Raw genomic sequence first — 17,645 nt, forward strand, 5'->3', positions numbered from 1 at the left:
AGGTCACAGGCTTGGATAAGATTGGGTAAGAGGTTTACTGGGAGTAAGTGAAAGATCTTCTCATTCTTAGTGAAACATCCTGCATGTAATACACAGCAAAGATGTTTTTCCTTGTGTATATATTTCTTTTAAAAATAATTTTATCTATGTGTGAATGAGGAACTTACAATGTATTTCTAATTTAAGACTGCTGCTAATAATATTAAATCCGGATAAAACCTGTGTCCTTTTGAGTCCTGTTATGTTAAAAACAACGAACATTTTTTCTGGTTTGAAGTTCTTTGTGTACTGCATTCTGATGCTTTTTCCCCTTCCTCCACAGTTGTGCATGCCTAAAGGGCTGTCTTTCAGAACTCAAACTGACAATAAAGACCCTCAGTTCCACTCATTTATAATTACCCGGGAAGATGGTTCTCGTACCTATGGTTTTGTTCTCACTTTTTATGAAGAAGTTACCAGTAAGCAGATCTGCACAGCAATGCAGACGCTCTACCAGATGCACAACGCAGAGCATTATAGCAGCGTGTATGCCTCATCCTCCTGCAGCATGGATTCGCTGGCAAGCAGTACTGACGAAGGAGATACAACTTCCCTTTTGAAACTCCAGCGCTACAACTCCTATGACATCAGCAGAGACACCCTGTATGTTTCAAAAAGTATATGTTTGATCACACCACTGCCTTTCATGCAGGCCTGCAAAAAATTCCTCATCCAGCTTTACAAGGCAGTTACCTCACAGCAGCCGCCACCCTTGCCGCTTGAGAGCTACATCCATAACATTCTTTATGAAGTACCCCTTCCACCTCCGGGGAGATCGCTGAAATTTTATGGTGTTTATGAACCTGTCATCTGCCAGAGACCTGGGCCCAATGAACTTCCCCTCTCCGATTACCCTCTTCGAGAGGCCTTCGAGCTTCTGGGATTAGAGAACCTGGTGCAGGTGTTTACCTGTGTTCTTTTAGAGATGCAGATTCTTCTCTACTCACAAGGTAGGTCTTCCCTGGATTTTAAGTCTCTCCCCCCCAAAATACTTACGCTCTTCCCAACTACTGCATTTCCATTGGGTATATTACTAGAACCACACACTTAATGGTCAGAAGTCTTCTGTTTTGTGTGAAAGAAGCAGGTATAGGTGGGACCAGAGGCTAAGATGTTACTTCTCTTTGAGGTGTCAGTGGACCGTGGAGAAAAACAGGAAAGAATACAAAAGCATTAATCTGGCTGACTTAAGTGTATTATTTTTTAATGGAAATAGGCCCTTTCTTCCAGATAATGCATCATCATCATAAAAGAAACATTTCTTTTCATAATGAAAGTGAGAGAATGATGTTAGTACCAGGAACATGTAGACATCTTATTTTCTGCAGGTTGGTAAAGGTTCACATAAAAACTCAGTTGACGTTGGAAAGGGATAAATGAAATTGTTGACTGCAGCTTCCTAAGGCAGTCAACTTTGGATCTTTCCCTGTGGGAGATGTCACTGGATGTGACTCTCTTGGGTCTAAGAGTTTCACCAGAGTTATGTGGAGTTTTTTTGTTTCATTTTGCTTTTTTTTTTTAGTATCTAAAAAAAATTTTTTAATGTTTATTTTTGAGAGAGACAGAGTGAGAGTGGGGAGGAGCAGAAAGAGAGGGAGACACGGAATCTGAAGCAGGGTCCAGGCTCTGAGCTGTTAGCACAGAGCCCGACGTGGGGCTCGAACTCACAGACTGCAAGATCATGACCTGAGCCGGAGTCGGACACTCAACCGATTGAGCCATCCCAGTGCCCGGTGTTTTGTTTTGCTTTTAATTCCAGAAGGAAGTGACCTTTGTGATGTTTTTTATTCAGAGTTCTCCCAGCACATACTTAGGAACTAACAAAATTTGAGTTTTATTTTTATGAGTGCATTTATGATGTTGAGCCTAGGATACTGGTTCCAACCTGAACATGATTTTGCAGAAGAAATAGAGATGCTTTGTCTTAATGGATATGTGAATTGAAGGAAAATATAAAATGGTTGCTGTGCATTGATGGGTCCTTTGAAAAATGTGGCACAAATACTTGGGTTAGCTTTTTGCTAACTTGTATTTAAGCTAGCAGGATTGTAGTGCAGTCTCCTGACTGCTGCCATCAAGCTTATTTTACCACTTTCCTTTTTTTCTTTTCTATTTTAAATTATAAGTGAGCCTGAGCCAAGTAGGCTATATTTGTACTTCCCCATCTTGTGTGTATGTTGACACTATTTGTGTGTTGACAGCCCTTCACGAGGTTGTATTTTCTTCAGTTTATCCTACATAATGTTCTTTGATAATGTGTTCTGATGTCTCAGTTTTTGTTGTCAGGAAGTTCTCTCATGACCAATCTAAACTCTCCTTTCCTCTTGCTCTTACTTTCTTAGGGTTCATCATTACCTGTAGATCACTTGTTTGTATCTAAAATGTGAAACATTAAGTAATTCTCCCTCCCTTTCTCTTTCTTCCTCTCTTGCTTTTTACCCTGAGCAGGGTTAGGGTTAGAGAGTTGTTGGAAGAGGCAGGGGCTTGGAGCTTGATTCTCTCAGGTGTATTACCCTATGCAAAAAAAGAACTTAGATCTTAGATTGGCGAGGGATCTTCAAGGTCATTTAGTTCAGTTTTAGTTCTGCCTAGGGAAGTAGTTTGGGCCAGACAGAATATTGGTTTTTGAAATCATAGCGATCACAGGTTCAACTCTATTCTCTGTCACGTACCAACTGTAACCATGGACAAGTTATGTAATCTTCCCGAGTGTCAGTTAATTCATCTTTATGGAGATAACGGGGTTTTTTTCCTTGTCTCTCACTGATTTATTATGAAGGTTAAATAAAATCTGTACACAATAGTTGGGGCATAATTGGCACTAAATGATAGCTGATATTATTGTAATTATTATTAGTTTTATTAGTCCTACACAATCCTCTATAAATTATGCATATTTTCAGTAGTGTGGATCAGCATATTATTGCATTTAAAGTATAGCTTTGTTAAATTAAATAGGGTATTTGTTTCAGTGTTGAGAACCTAATAAATGTTCTCTTATCCTGAATGTTAGGGCCTTTTTTTTTTTTCTTTTTTTTTTTTTTTTTTTAGGAAAAAACCCTTTCATTACCACACTTCCTCTTTTAAGAAGCACTCTATGTCTCACGGCATGTGGTCTGTCCTGAGCTCTCATCTTTCTGCTGTTTGATTAGCTTATGCCAGCTGTTCATGGAAGCTGTTAAAAAGTTATAGTTGATTAATATCTACCACTTTAGTTCAGTTTTAGATGAAGAAGCATGAGTATCTATGAGCATGTTTTTGTATTAAATGAAGTGCTTTTTGTTTTTTGTGAGGTTTTTTGGAAGCTTTTTGTTTTTGGGGGTTTTTTTGGTAATTTGGTTTTATGCTGAGAACAATAGATGAGTCCCTAGATTGTAGGACTCTCTCTGTCTCTAAATGAGTACGTGTGTGTGTACATTTTAAGTGTCATAAAAAGGAAAATCTTACACAGTAATTTTATAACCATTCATTGAAATCATTGTGTTAGGAATTATGCTATAAAAATGCCTTGTATGTTTTAGCTTATTTTTTTCTCTCTTCAACAGTGAGTTACTGTTCTTATCTATGTTTTATCAAAGGGAAGTTGAGGCTCAGGGAAGCTAAGTATTCTTCCTAAGATCACATAGCTATTAGGTAATGTGGTAGAACTAAGAATGGGGCTTCGATCTGTCTTTCTCCAAATACTTAACCACCATGTTAACTGTATTGGGCCTGCACTTAACCTTTCCTTATCTGCCTCAATATTTATTTTTAAATTATTAACTCACTCTGCCAATCTATTATTAAGGTATCATGCTAAATAACTGTACAGCATAGAATGAAAGCTCTGTGTAAATACACATTTTAACATTGACAGTGTCTCTCCCATTAGAGAAAGAGATTTCATTTAAATGAATGAAATAAAAGAGTCATTATGTTGATTTGTACTCTGGTGCCCTCCTTCATTTTTCCTGTGTTGAGAGGCTTTTAATAACATCTAATACTTCATTTCTTATTCACTGATAAAGCTATGCCATAAAATTTAAAAACATTGCAAGTGCTAAACAATTACCAAGAAAACCCAAAGTGAATCAGAGTAGATGGATTTTAGTGATGAAACTGTCCTTCTAGACTCATTTGAAATTCTGGTCCATAGCCCATTTAAACAGATTCAATCTGCTATTTAGAGAGTGTATGTATCACACTCCCTTTGTGGTGGTAACTAGCTAGAAATTTTAAGTAGAGAATGTACCCAGGAGATGGAGGCTCTTTTCTAGGACCCCAAATCAGAGAATATCACTTTTTTCTGTACCCTGAAAATACCTGAAACAGGGCAGTGGGAAGATTGGAGTATAATCTTCTTTACAAAGGACTAGTGGAAGAGGGGTACCTGGGTGGCTCAGTTGGTTGAGTGACTCTTGATTTAGGCTTAGGTCATGATTCCAAGATCCGAAGATTATGGGATTGAGCCCTTCTTCAGGCTCCACACTGAACGTGGAACCTGCTTAAGATATTCATTCGTTCATTCATTCATTCATTCTCTCTCTCTCTCTCTCTCCCCCTCCCTCCCTCTTCCCCTTTCTCCCCCTCGCGCCTTCCTCCCTCCTTCTCTCTCCAGCTTGAGCAAATATATGCACATACTCTCTCTTCTATCTAAAAAAAAGAAAGGCATAGTGGAGGAATAAACGATAGGGGAACTTAAACACTAGTGTCTAATTTTTGATACCAATAATTAAAGTCTCAGGAACATTTTGAGGCCTTGCTTACCTTCTTTGACTCCTTACAATGGAAATAAGCAGTTACTCACAGCTCACACTAGACTGACATGCCAGCTTGTATGCCTTCACAGTGCCTCTCTCCCCTCCTTTCTTCCCCTCTCTCTTGTAAGTTGTGCATGAATTAACCTTGTCAGAAAGTAAAAGCCACTTAAAAGTTTTCTTGAAAAAGATGGGAGCCTTCTAATCACAAATTGCTACTCATGCTCAACTGAACATCATAGCTTATGGGTTATAGAGTTTTTAAATCATACAAGTAAACTTGGAATTTTGATGGCAGACAGTAGGATTCCATGACTTATATCCTAAAAGCAGTAGAGTTGTTTTATTTTATTTTTTATGTTTGTTTATTTTTGAGAGAGAAAGAGGGACACACAGAACCTGAAGCAGGCTCCAAGCTCTGAGCTGTCAGCACAGAGCCCGACTCAAGGCTCAAACTCAAGAACTCTGAGATCATGACCTGAGCTGAAGTCAGGTCAGACTCTCCACTGACTGAGCCAACCAGGTGCCCCTAAAAACAGTAGAATTTGACTAACTTTGGACAATGTCTTTATATTAGCTTTATTTTGTGATAAATAGAATCTTAATATTAAGACTTTTTCTTGTGGCACCTGGGTGGCTCAGTTAAGCTTCCAACTCTTGATTTCAGGTCAGGTTATGATCTCAGGGTTTGTGAGTCCTAGACCCTCATCAGGCTCTGTACTGACAGTGCGGACATTCTCTCTCTCTCTACCCCTCCCCTGTTTGTGCATGCTTGCTCTCTCTCAAAATAAATAAACTTTAAAAAAAAATAAAAGGACTGGGACACCTGGGTGGCATAGTTGGTTAAGCATCCAACTTCGGTTCAGGTCATGATCTCTCAGTCTGAGTTTGAGCCCTGCATCTGTGCTGACAGCTCAGAGCCTGGAGTGTGCTTCAGATTCTGTTTCTCCCTCTCTCTCTGCTCTTCCCCCGCTCTCATTCTGTGTCTCTCTCTGTCTCAAAAACAAACACTAAAAATTTTTTTAAAAAACAGGACTTTTTCTTGCTGATGTTTTGTTGGATATTCAAGAAATTAATCCTTTGTATATTATATGTGTAGCACATACCTCCATTCAACATGTGGCTCTTAATTTTCTTTTAGGGGTCTTTGATGAATTAAGATACTCATAATATTCATAAATTCAAATTTACCAACATTTTAATTTATAACTTACCTTTCTTTTCTATTTAAGAAATGCTTTAGTCTGAGATCATAAAACAGACTATATTTTTTTCTAAATATTTTGAAGTTGTATTTAGCATTAAAGACCTTACTCTATAAGAAATTAATTTGTGTTTGTTTTAAGGAAGAGATCAAACTTAATATTTTAGAAATATTTAGTTATCCCAGTTCTATTTCTTGAATAGACCATTGTTTTTTCCTGTGAGTAGGAGTGCCACTTCTATCATGTATAAGTTCCTGTATGTGAGGGTTTATCTGGTGTATTTTAGTTTATTCTGCCAATCTTTCTGTCCCTGTACTAAATTAAATTACTGCAGCGGGGTGCCTGGGTGGCTTAGTCAGTTAAGCATCCTACTCTTGATCTCAGCTCAGCTCTTGATCTCAGTGTCATGAGTTTAAGCCCCACGTTGAGCTCCATGCTGGGCATGAAGCCTACCTAAAAGAAAAAAAAAATTGCTATAGCTTTAAAGTACGTCTTGGTATCTGGTAGGACAGTTCCCTCACTACCTTATTTTTTCCCCAAGAAATAGACTAATTTATTCAATATACATTTTTTTCATGTGTGTATATGTACATTATAATACAAAATAGTGACATCATTTTAGCACTTAGCTCAATAAGAGCTTTCAAAATCATTAATCTTTTGAAGTCGCACCATCATTAGAGCTTTCTAACATAGATAATGCTGTAACAGATAATGCTCACTCCCTATTTTTATTGAAAGTGCATTGAATCCAATTTGAGACAGTGATATACTTACAATTTAAGTTTCCCTTTCCATAAAAATGTAATCTCTCTCCATTTCTAAGGGTCTTGTTTAATGTCTTCCAGTAGTAAAGTTTTACAACAGTAGATAATAGCAAATAATGACAGTTTTGTTTCTTCTATTCCAGTATTTCTCATTTTTACTTATTTTTCTTGTCTTTCTACACTAGGCTCTCAAGTATAATATAGAATAGAATTAATAGTAGCAGACATCCTTGTCTTTTTCCTGATTTTAAGAAGAATGATTTTAATGTTTTGCTATTAAGTGTACCATTTGCTGTAGTGTTTTTGGTAACTACCTTGTACCAGGTTAAAGAAGTTCCCTTTTATTTCTAGTTCAAGTTTTTAAGAGTCATGAATTCATCTTGTATTTTATTGACTGCTCTTTCTGCATCAAGAAAGATGATCATGTTTTTATCCTTTTGATCACTTAATAAGGGGAAAAATCCACCCCTGTATTCCTGAGTTAAACCTTACTTGGTCATGATATACTATTGCTTTTTTTTTTTTTTTTTTTTAATTTTTTTTTTCAACGTTTATTTATTTTTGGGACAGAGAGAGACAGAGCATGAACGGGGGAGGGGCAGAGAGAGAGAGGGAGACACAGAATCAGAAACAGGCTCCAGGCTCTGAGCCATCAGCCCAGAGCCCGATGCGGGGCTCAAACTCACGGACCGCGAGATCGTGACCTGGCTGAAGTCGGACGCTTAACGGACCGCGCCACCCAGGCGCCCCTACTATTGCTTTTTTAATATAGAGCTTGATTTAGTTGGCTAATATTTTTATTAGAATTTTTACATCTATGTTTTTTAATGATATGACTTATAATGTTAATTTCTTGTACTGTCTTATCTGGTTTTTGGTATTCAGGCTATTCTATTATACATTGAGTTGGAAAGTGTTCTCTTTTTTTCTGGAAGATTTTACTTAAGGAAGTGTTTATTTAAGGTTGTAATTATTTGTTCCATGACTGAGAGAACTTGTCTGTAAACTGTTTGGTCTTGTTGGGAAGATGTAAGATACCAATTCAGTGTTTTTAATGGTTTGTTTAGTGTTTTTGTTTCTCCTTCCCCTTTTGCCCCTCTCCTCCTCCTCCTCTTCCTCCTCCATCGCTGTCATCGTCGTCGTCATCATCATCATCATCATCATCATCAACCATGGACACACATGTTTTATTATACCACAGGCTGCCCCCTGGTATTTGACCATGGATCCCATATAGCAAAACATGCTGTATCCCGTATAGTTAAAACATGCTGGCACATTACTAGTCCCATCCAGTCATTAACAATGAGTTCAGTCCATCATCCTTATTGTATGAAAGTGTCTTCCAGGCTGAGGTCACTCAGGTTTGCAGACTTCTATTCAAACTTGTCAAAGGTTCCCAAAGCAGTAGTGGTCTGAGCAATATTTGGCTTCACCCTTTCAAGGTATCTGATATTTTTGAGCTAAGAGACAATGTTACCTCTTTCTCTAAGCCTCTTTTGAGGTGTTCATGTATATTGGATTTCCCTTACTACAGACTCATTTATTCTTTCCTTTACCCTCAGCTACTGTTCCTCCTTCATTTTATTTATACCCAAATTCTTCCACCTTTTGAAGGGAAGACACACCTTAGGTTCATTTATGGTATAGGTAGGCTGTTGGGGCACCTGGGTGGCTCAGTCGGTTGAGCATCCGACTTCAGTTCAGGTCATGATCTCGCAGTTTGTGAGTTCGAGCCCCGCATCTGGCGCTGTGCTGACAGCTCAGAGCCTGGAGCCTGCTTCGAATTCTGTGTCTCCCTCTCTCTGTGCCCCTCCCCCGCTCATGCTCCATCTCTGTCTCAAAAAAATAAACACTTAAAAAAAAACACAGCACAAGTAGGTTGTAGGATTCTACAAGTGACGATGGGATCTGGCAACCCCTTACACATTCCACAGTCAGTCCTATGGGAAAAGAGGCTCCTGGCTGTATCTCTACCTTGCATTCTCCTTGTAATTAGGTCCTACATAAACAGTTTCCATTTTATTTTGGAATCCATCTTAACATTGCCTTCTCCATTAGAGTGTTTTTCCAACATTACTCGAGACAGCATGAGTATTTCAGGTTTTAAGATTATTTTATGTCTTTCATTCATAGGAACAGTTTAAATTAATATTCCAGTAGCAAGCTAGTAATTGCCTCTCAAATGGGAATTCTCTAGTCCAACATCCTAATACTTATCATTAGGAGATGCTCACAGATTTTTGCCTTAACCCCAGATTATGCTCTACACGTAGGGCTGTGGTACAGAATTTGTCCATACCATGACTCCTGCTGCTTTTGTACACTGTGTAGTCTCAGGCAGTTATTCCCATTTAGCATGTCCAGTTAATATTGCTTGAAGAGTAATCTATGTGCTTTCTGTTTTTCTTTTGGGGGAGGTTTTCCACAGACATACATAATACCCACTCCCATAAAACATTCAGGTAAAGCCTATTTAAACATTGTAATTTTTACCCAAACTTTTACCTTAATGCCATCAACCTTAAAACTTTTTTATATTCTATCTAATTGTAGCCTGTATTAAAACTTCACTAAAGGGTTTTAGTACCACAGTGCATGAAGCTCCTGAGTAAAGAGTCTCAGAAACTTCTCTTCACCTGCTGACCATTTTCCCCATTCTTGTGCATTAGGTTTGGGTCTCCAGCAGGGGGGTGAGTCAAGAGACCTTAGCCCTTTTACCAATCTTTATCTTGATTAATCTGCCTGACTGTTGCCCTAGATGATTCCAGGTCTGGTTTCTCATTGTAATCTTTGCCTTTCCCATATTTTAAATTTCTCCAGACTGGGGTAAATAGACCCAACTTGTTTGGCCCCATTTTATTTTATTTTATTTTATTTTATTTTATTTTATTTTATCTTATTTTTTCAGTTTATTTATTTTGAGAGAGGAAGAGTATGAGCAGGGGAGGGGCAGAGAGAGAGAGGGAGAGAGAAGGAATCCCAAGTAGGCTCCACGCTGTCAGTGCAGAGTCCAGCACGGAACTTGAACTCACAGACCACAAGATCATGACCTGAGCCGAAACCAAATCGGACACTCAATTGACTGAGCCACCCAGGCGCCCCATATTCACCCCATTTCTTAATGATTCTCTCTTCTATCTAAAAAAAAAAGAAAGGCATAGTGGAGGAATAAATGATAGGGGAACTTAAATACTAGTGTCTAATTTTTGATACCAATAATTAAAGTCTCAGGAACATTTTGAGGCCTTGCTTACCTTCTTTGACTCCTTACAATGGAAATAAGCAGTTACAGCTCACACTAGCCTGACATGCCAGTCAGATGCTTAACCAGCTGAGCCACCCAGGAGCCCCTTATACTCTAGGTTAAAAGTTTTGGGTTTTTTTTTTTGTTTTTTTTTTTTTACTCTCTTAGCACTTTGAGAATAATGTTCTACCATCTTCTGGTTTCCAGTGTAGCTCTTGAGATATAATCTGTCACAATCACCCTAATTGTCATTCCTGACCAGAAATCTGTTTTTTCACTCTGGCTGTATATGAGATTTTCTTTTTGCCTTTCATGACCTATATTTTGACTGTGATTTATCTAGATAGGATTTCTTTATTTGTTATGTTTGTGATTTGTTGTATTTCCTGAAATCTTGTGTCATTGTGTTTCAGTAGTTTCTGGGAAATTTTCAACTATCTTCCTAAATGTTACTTCTGTCCATCTTTTTTTCTTTTTTTTCCCTTTGAAACTCTAAATCTGTTAATCTGTTTCACTCAGCCTTTCATATCTCTCAAACTCTTTTTCTGTCTTTTCTCTGTGTTCTGCATGATTTCTCCACATCTGTCTCCAGCTTATTTATTTTCATTTTACCTGTGTTTAATCTGTATTAACCCTTCCTTTGACATTTTACTTTCAGTGGCCCTAAAACGGTTTTATTTCTTAATTCTTTCTTTAATTTCCTTAAACATATTAAACATATGCATTTCATATTATTTATCAGATAAATTCAGTATCTGATAGGTTGAGGATTGAGGGTTTCTTCCTTCAGGATTGATTTGTAGTTTCTTTCACTAAACATCTAAGTTCACTGGCAACACAGGTCTCCTTTTATTTTATTTTATTTTATTTTATTTTATTTTATTTTATTTTATCATTTTTAAAATTTTTATTTATTTTGAGAGAGAGTGTGCACAAGCAGAGGAAGGGCAGAGAGAGAGGGAGAGAGAATCCCAAGCAGGCTCCACATTGTTAATGCAGAGCCCAAGATGGAGCTCAATCCCATGAACCGTGAGATCATGACCCGAGCCAAAATGAAGAGTCAGACGCTTAAGCAACTAAGCCTCTCAGGCACCCCTTTATTTTGTTTTAAGTAGGCTTCACACTCAGAGCAGAGTCCAACATGGGGCTTGAACTCATAACCCTGAGGCCAAGACCTGAGCTGAGATCAAGAGTCAGAGGCTCAACTGACTAAGTCTTCGGACACCGAAGGTGCCCCTTCACATACAGGTCTACCTTAAATTAAAATTCTTCCTCTTTGTGTTTCTTTGGGTCATATCTGTATGACTGCATGACTTTGGGCCCTAAATATACCTGAATGTTGGCCAGTAGATAAGAATTCTCAAGGGCTTTTTTTTTTTACCTCTTCTTCCCAGAGCAAGGACCAGGACAGGTAAATTTCTTGTCAGCACAGTGGTTTTTTTTTTTGTTTTTTTTTTTTTAATTCTTGTTTCATTTTTGTTTTTTCCTTTTTCCATCTCTTTTCCCTGAGATTTCTACCATTTGGGGGTCCTGGCTTTATACAACAGGATCTACTGTCTGAATCCCACCCCTTCTTGGACTTTGTTCTCCAACATGCACAGAAATAAAACTGAAGCTGTAGGCCACTTGGGATCAGTAAATGCCTCAAAGATAGCTAGACTTTTGAGCTTTACCACACTGGACTCTTGTTCCCATTTTGTTTCTGGCCCTAATGACTTCTTCCCCTAATTTTTGCAAATCGATATATTCATGAACTGAATGTTTTAAAATTGTTTTTTTAGTATTTTAGTTTAGGTTAGGAGCTCTGCGGGTGCCTGGGTGGCTCATTTGGTTGAGTGTCTGACTTCAGCTCAGGTCATGATCTCACAGTTTGTGAGTTTGAGCCCCACATCCGACTCGGGTTCACTGCTGTCACTGTAGAGCCTGCTTTGGTTCTTCTGTCCCATTCTCTCTCTGCCCTTCCCCCGCTCATGCTCATTCTCTCAAAAGATAGAGGGGCACCTGGGTGGCTCACTCAGTTGGGCGTCTGACTTAGCTCAGGTCATGATCCCGCGGTCCGGGAGTTCAAGCCCCCCACCTTAGGCTCTGTGCTGACAGCTTGGAGCCTGAAACCTGCTTCAGATTCTGTCTTCCTTGCTCTGTGCACCTCCCCCTCACACACACACACACACACACACTCTCTCTCTCTCTCTCTCTCTCTCTCTCTCTCTCTCTCTCAAAAATAAACATAAAAAATTTTTAAAAAGATAGATATACAGGTAAGATGATAGATAGGTAGATAGATAGATAGGTAGGTAGGTAGGTAGATAGATAGATAGATAGATAGATAGATAGATAGCTAGATAAAGGAGCTCTAGTCCACCATACTGCCATAAATAGAAGTGTTTGAAAAAGATCACTGGGGCTCCTGGGTGGCTCAGTCGGTTAAGCGTCCGACTTCAGCTCAGGTCACGATCTCGTGGTCCTTGAGTTCTAGCCCCGCGTCGGGCCCTGGGCTGATGGCTCGGAGCCTGGAGCCTGCTTCCGATTCTGTGTCTCCCTCTCTCTGCCCCTCCCCCGTTCATGCTCTGTCTCTCTCTGTCTCAAAAATAAATAAACGTTAAAAAAAAAATTTTTTTTTTTAAAAAAGAAAAAGATCACTGAAGTAAAATTAAAATGAAGATTGATTGTGTTACTTACTACAGAATCTAACAACTGCTAGGTATAATTTAACTATTAATAATATAAAATGGGAAAGTTATCCAGGTCTGTTTTCTCTTTTACCAATAATTACCAATTGTATTTAACCTACTTTCAATAATTCAAGTACATAGTTATATACATAGATACTTAATCTTCTGTTGAAGCAATAAGAGATCTCACTTTTCATGGGTAGTCATGGGTATTAGAAAATTATATTCTTACCAATAGATACATATATTTTTATTTTAAATAATTTGTTTTAAAAAATGCCTGATGTCAGGGCACCTGGGTGGCTCAGTTGGTTAAGTGTCTGACTCTTGGTTTCCTCTCAGGTCATGACCTCACACTTTATGAGTTCAAGCCCTGCATCAGGCACTGTGCTGGCAGCTGACATGGAGCCTCTCTCACTTTCTCTTTGCCTCTCCTTGTGCTCTTTGCACACATGTGCTCTTTCTTTCTTTCTCTCAAAATAAATAAATAAACATTTAAGGGGTGCTGGAGTGGCTCAGTTGGTTGAGCGACTCAGGTTCAGCTCAGGTCATGATCTCACAGTTGATGGGTTCGAGCCCTGCATGGGGCTTACTGCTCTCAGCCTGTCATGGAGCTTGCTTTGGATCCTCTGTTCTCCTCTCTCTCTGCTCCTCACCTGCTCACACTGTCTCTCTCAAAAAATAAATAAAACATTAAAAAAACTTAAAAAAAAAAGTTTAAAAGAAATGCCTGATGTCAAGCCATTGCCAATGATTTTTTGAGGCTCTACAGAATGTCATGGCTTACTTGTGATTAATGTACTTTTTACACTTAAAATTGTGAATTAAATAAGAATTTTTAATAATAACACAATTCTCGATGAGTCCTTGGTTCATTACCTATTTTGCAAACCTTATTTGACTTTGAGACACGTGTACATTTTTGTAAAAATCATCCAGTGTCAAATAAAAAATCCTTTTCAGTTAAATTCAGATTATTCTCTTGGGGCGCCTGGGTGGCGCAGTCGGTTAAGCGTCCGACTTCAGCCAGGTCACGATCTCGCGGTCCGTGAGTTCGAGCCCCGCGTCAGGCTCTGGGCTGATGGCTCAGAGCCTGGAGCCTGTTTCCGATTCTGTGTCTCCCTCTCTCTCTGCCCCTCCCCCGTTCATGCTCTGTCTCTCTCTGTCCCAAAAATAAATAAACGTTGAAAAAAAAAAATTAAAAAAAAAAAAAAATTCAGATTATTCTCATCAATTACCCATTTTTTTGTGGACTTTTTGCCCACAAAGTATCTTTATATAGATTAGATTTAGCAAGTTTTTAGAAAATTGTGTTTAAAGAAACACACATACAATTGGGGCACAGTCAGTTGAGCATCAGTCAGTTGAGTGGCTCAGTCAGTTGAGCATCCAACTCTTGATTTCGGCTCAGGTCACGATCTCATTGTTCATGAGATTTGGCCCCTCCTCAGGCTCTGTGCTGACAGCATGAAGCCTGCTTGGGATTCTCTCTCTCCCTCTCTCTCTGCCCCTCCCCTGCTTGCTCTCACTCTCAAAAAAAAGAAACACATACAATTCACCATCTTAATTTCTTAGTGAACAGTTCAGTAGGATTAAGTATATTCACATTGTTATGCAGTCAATCTCTAGAATTTTTCATCTTGTAACACTGGAACTTTATACCTGTTGGACACTTCCCTTCCCCATGTCCCCCTCCTTCCAGCCCTTGGCAACTACCATTCTGCTTTCTATTTCTATGAATTGACTACTTTAAATACCTCATATAAGTAGAATCACATAACATTTGTCTTTTTGTGACTGGCTTATTTCACTCAACGTAAGTGAACCTTAGGGTTCATCCATGTTTTAGCATGTGTCAGAATTTCCTTCCTTTTTAAGGTTAAATAATATTCCAGTGGGTGTATATGCCACATTTTATTTATCCATTTATCCATTGACAGACACTTGAGTTGCTTTATCTCTTAGCTACTGTGAGTAATGCTACTAAAAACATAGATGTGCAAATATCTCTTCAAGTCTCTTCTTTTAGTTCTTTTGGACATATACCCAGAAGTAGAATTTCAGCAAGTTTTTAATCCCTAGCTGCTGCCAAGCACCCTTTGGTTTTCTATGTTAGTAATATAGATGTGCTTTTAATAGGTCCAGTATATCCCATTATATAACTGGCCATAATTATTTTAACCAGATTCCTCTTGCTAGATATTTAGGATATTACAAATAATTTACTGTTATAAATGATACTTTATACATAAAATATTATGTACATATATTTTTGTACACTTAAATGATAAATTCCTAGAATTGGAACTGATAGGTTAAATGATCTTATCTGTATGTATTTTTTTTTAATTTTTTTTTTTTTTTTAGCGTTTATTTATTTTTGAGACAGAGAGAGACAGAGCATGAACGGGGAGGGTCAGAGAGAGGGAGACACAGAGTCTGAAACAGGCTCCAGGCTCTGAGCTGTCAGCACAGAGCCCGATGCGGGGCTCGAACTCACGGACCGCGAGATCATGACCTGAGCCAAAGTCGGCCGCTCAACTGACTGAGCCACCCAGGCGCCCCTGTATGTATATATATTTTTTTTTTCAACGTTTATTTATTTTTGGGACAGAGAGAGACAGAGCATGAACGGGGGAGGGGCAGAGAGAGAGGGAGACACAGAATCGGAAACAGGCTCCAGGCTCTGAGCCATCAGCCCAGAGCCTGACGCAGGGCTCGAACTCACGGACCGCGAGATCGTGACCTGGCTGAAGTCGGACGCTTAACCGACTGCGCCACCCAGGCGCCCCGTTGTATGTATATTTTTAATTTATTCCATATGTCATTATTTTAGTCCATTCTTTTTTTTAATTTAGTGGGTTTTTTTAAGTTTATTTCTTTTGAGAGAGAGGGAGAGCACGAGCAGGGGAGGAAAAGAGAGAGAGAGAGAGAGAGAATTCTAATCAAGCTCTGTGCTGTCAGTGTGGAGCCTGATGCAGGGCTTGAACTCACAGACTGTGAGATCCTGACCTTAGTTGAAACCAAGAGTCAGGTGCTTAACCTACTGAGCCACCCAGGTGTCCCTGATCTATATATTTTTAAGCTTTTGATAGATACTGCCAAATAGAAAGCTCTACCAACTTGTGAAAATACTTTTTCCTCCACACCTTTATTGTGATTTTCTTTCAAATCTTTGTCAACATGATAAGCAAAATGTGGTTCATTTTCCCCATTGAATTTTTGAGGTTGAACTTTTTCATATTGGTTTGCATTTGTACTCTGTCTTTTGTAATATCTTCATGAGCTTTAGGCAATCTTTGTTGCTGTTATAATAGTTTATTATGAAAACAGGTCAGTGTGGGGACAAGGGGACAAACAAGCATGTTTAGGTTAGCTCAAGTGAAGTTTGGCACAGGTTCTTCACTTTGAAACCATACTTGCTGAGGTCAAGCGTCAGGTTCTCTTTTGTTAGAAAACTTGTAATCCTTGGGGCACCTGGGTGGCTCAGTTGGTTAGGCATCCAACTCTTTTTTTTTAATGTTTATTTATTTTTGAGAGAGAGAAAGAGAAAGTGTGAACAGAGGAGAGGCAGAGAAAGAGGGAGACACAATCTCAAGCAGGCTCCAGGCTCTGAGCTGTCTATATAGAGCCTGACACAGGGCTCAAACTTGTGAACTGCAAGATCATGACCTCAGCCATAGTCAGACGCTTAACTGACTGAGCCACCCATTCGCCCCTAGGTATCCAACTTTTGATCTCACCTCAGGTCTTGGTCTCAGGGTCATGAGTTCAAGCCCCTCGTTGGGCTCCACACTGGGTGTAAAACCTACTTAAAATAAAAAGAAAGAAAACTTGTAATTCTTGCTCTTGTTTTGAGAGCTTCCAGAGGCTATCCTCTTCATTTTGCAATATTGTAGGACATTGTTGGCAGTATCTGAGATGAATTTCTGGAGCCAGAGAGATGAGCCGAATTATGCATGTGCTAGAGGCCTCAAAGCCAGCATCAGGTGACATCAAGTGGTAACCAGTCACTGCACCCAGGATTGTAGGTGTGTAATCTTCCAGCTCTATCATCATGTTCACCAAAGGTGTGCTGGACACTACCAGCCTCATTACCTCCATTGGCAGCACTTTGCAGTATGCAAATCTCATTAGACATGGCCTCCCCCTGGGACACTGAGCCACCAGCCAACCCTGGAACTGCCTTGTGCCACTCCATGTCCTGTGCCCTCTGCCTCAGGTCTAACTGCAGACCCCTCAGCTGTCCCAGTGGGGCTGACCTTGTTCTTTACAATGACTGGCTAGGGGGCTCAGTCGGTTAAGCGTCCGATTTCAGCTCAGGTCATGATCTTGCGGTTTGTGACTTCGAGCCCTGCGTCAGGCTCTGTGCTGACAGCTGGAACCTGAAGCCTGCTTCGGATTCTGTGTCTCCTCCTCTCTCTCCCTCTCCCATGCTCATGCTCTGTCTCTCTCTGTCTCTCAATAATAAATAAACCTTAAAAAAAATTTAAAAAAACAAAACAATGACACTGGTTAGAAAGGGGCTGAGATGGCGGAGGCAGGGCCATCTCAAAGTCTGCATATAAGCCACTGTGAGGCAAATTTTTGACAGTATATTCTGTATAATGTGGTAAAGCATAATTTTTTAAATATCCAAATAGCTTTATTTTATTTTGCTTACCTTAGATTATTAGCATATTAATTTTTTTTTAAGTTTATTCATTTTGAGAGAGACAGAGACAGGGCGAGTAGGGGAGGGTCAGAGAGAGGAAGAGACTGAGAATCCCAAGCAGGCTCTACACTGTCAGCAGAGAGCCCCACGTGAGGCTTGAACTCACAAAACCATGAGATCATGACTTGAGCTGAAACTGAGAGTTGGACACTTAACCAACTGAGCCACCCAGGCACCCCAACCTATTAATTTCTTAACATGCATTTACTGACCACTCACTACATAGTAGGCCCTATACCAAGTTCTGAAAATTGTGAGATTAAAA

At 39.3% G+C, this 17,645-nt stretch overlaps 1 protein-coding gene across 7 annotated transcripts in view; it reads left to right on the top strand.

The window, feature by feature from the left end:
- Positions 1–17,645, top strand: part of DENND5B (DENN domain containing 5B) — a 190,940-nt gene that overhangs the window by 86,855 nt on the left and 86,440 nt on the right. For all 7 annotated transcript variants that reach the window (XM_086713700.1, XM_086713704.1, XM_086713703.1 and 4 more), the window contains one exon: positions 323–989. In XM_086713700.1, the coding sequence (XP_086569826.1) occupies positions 323–989 (667 nt within the window). The remainder of the gene's footprint in view (positions 1–322; positions 990–17,645) is intronic.

The sequence above is a fragment of the Puma concolor genome, chromosome B4 (genome assembly GCF_028749965.1).
Source record: "Puma concolor isolate L17-30 chromosome B4, mPumCon1.1.hap2, whole genome shotgun sequence".
Classification (NCBI taxonomy): Eukaryota; Metazoa; Chordata; class Mammalia; order Carnivora; family Felidae; genus Puma; species Puma concolor.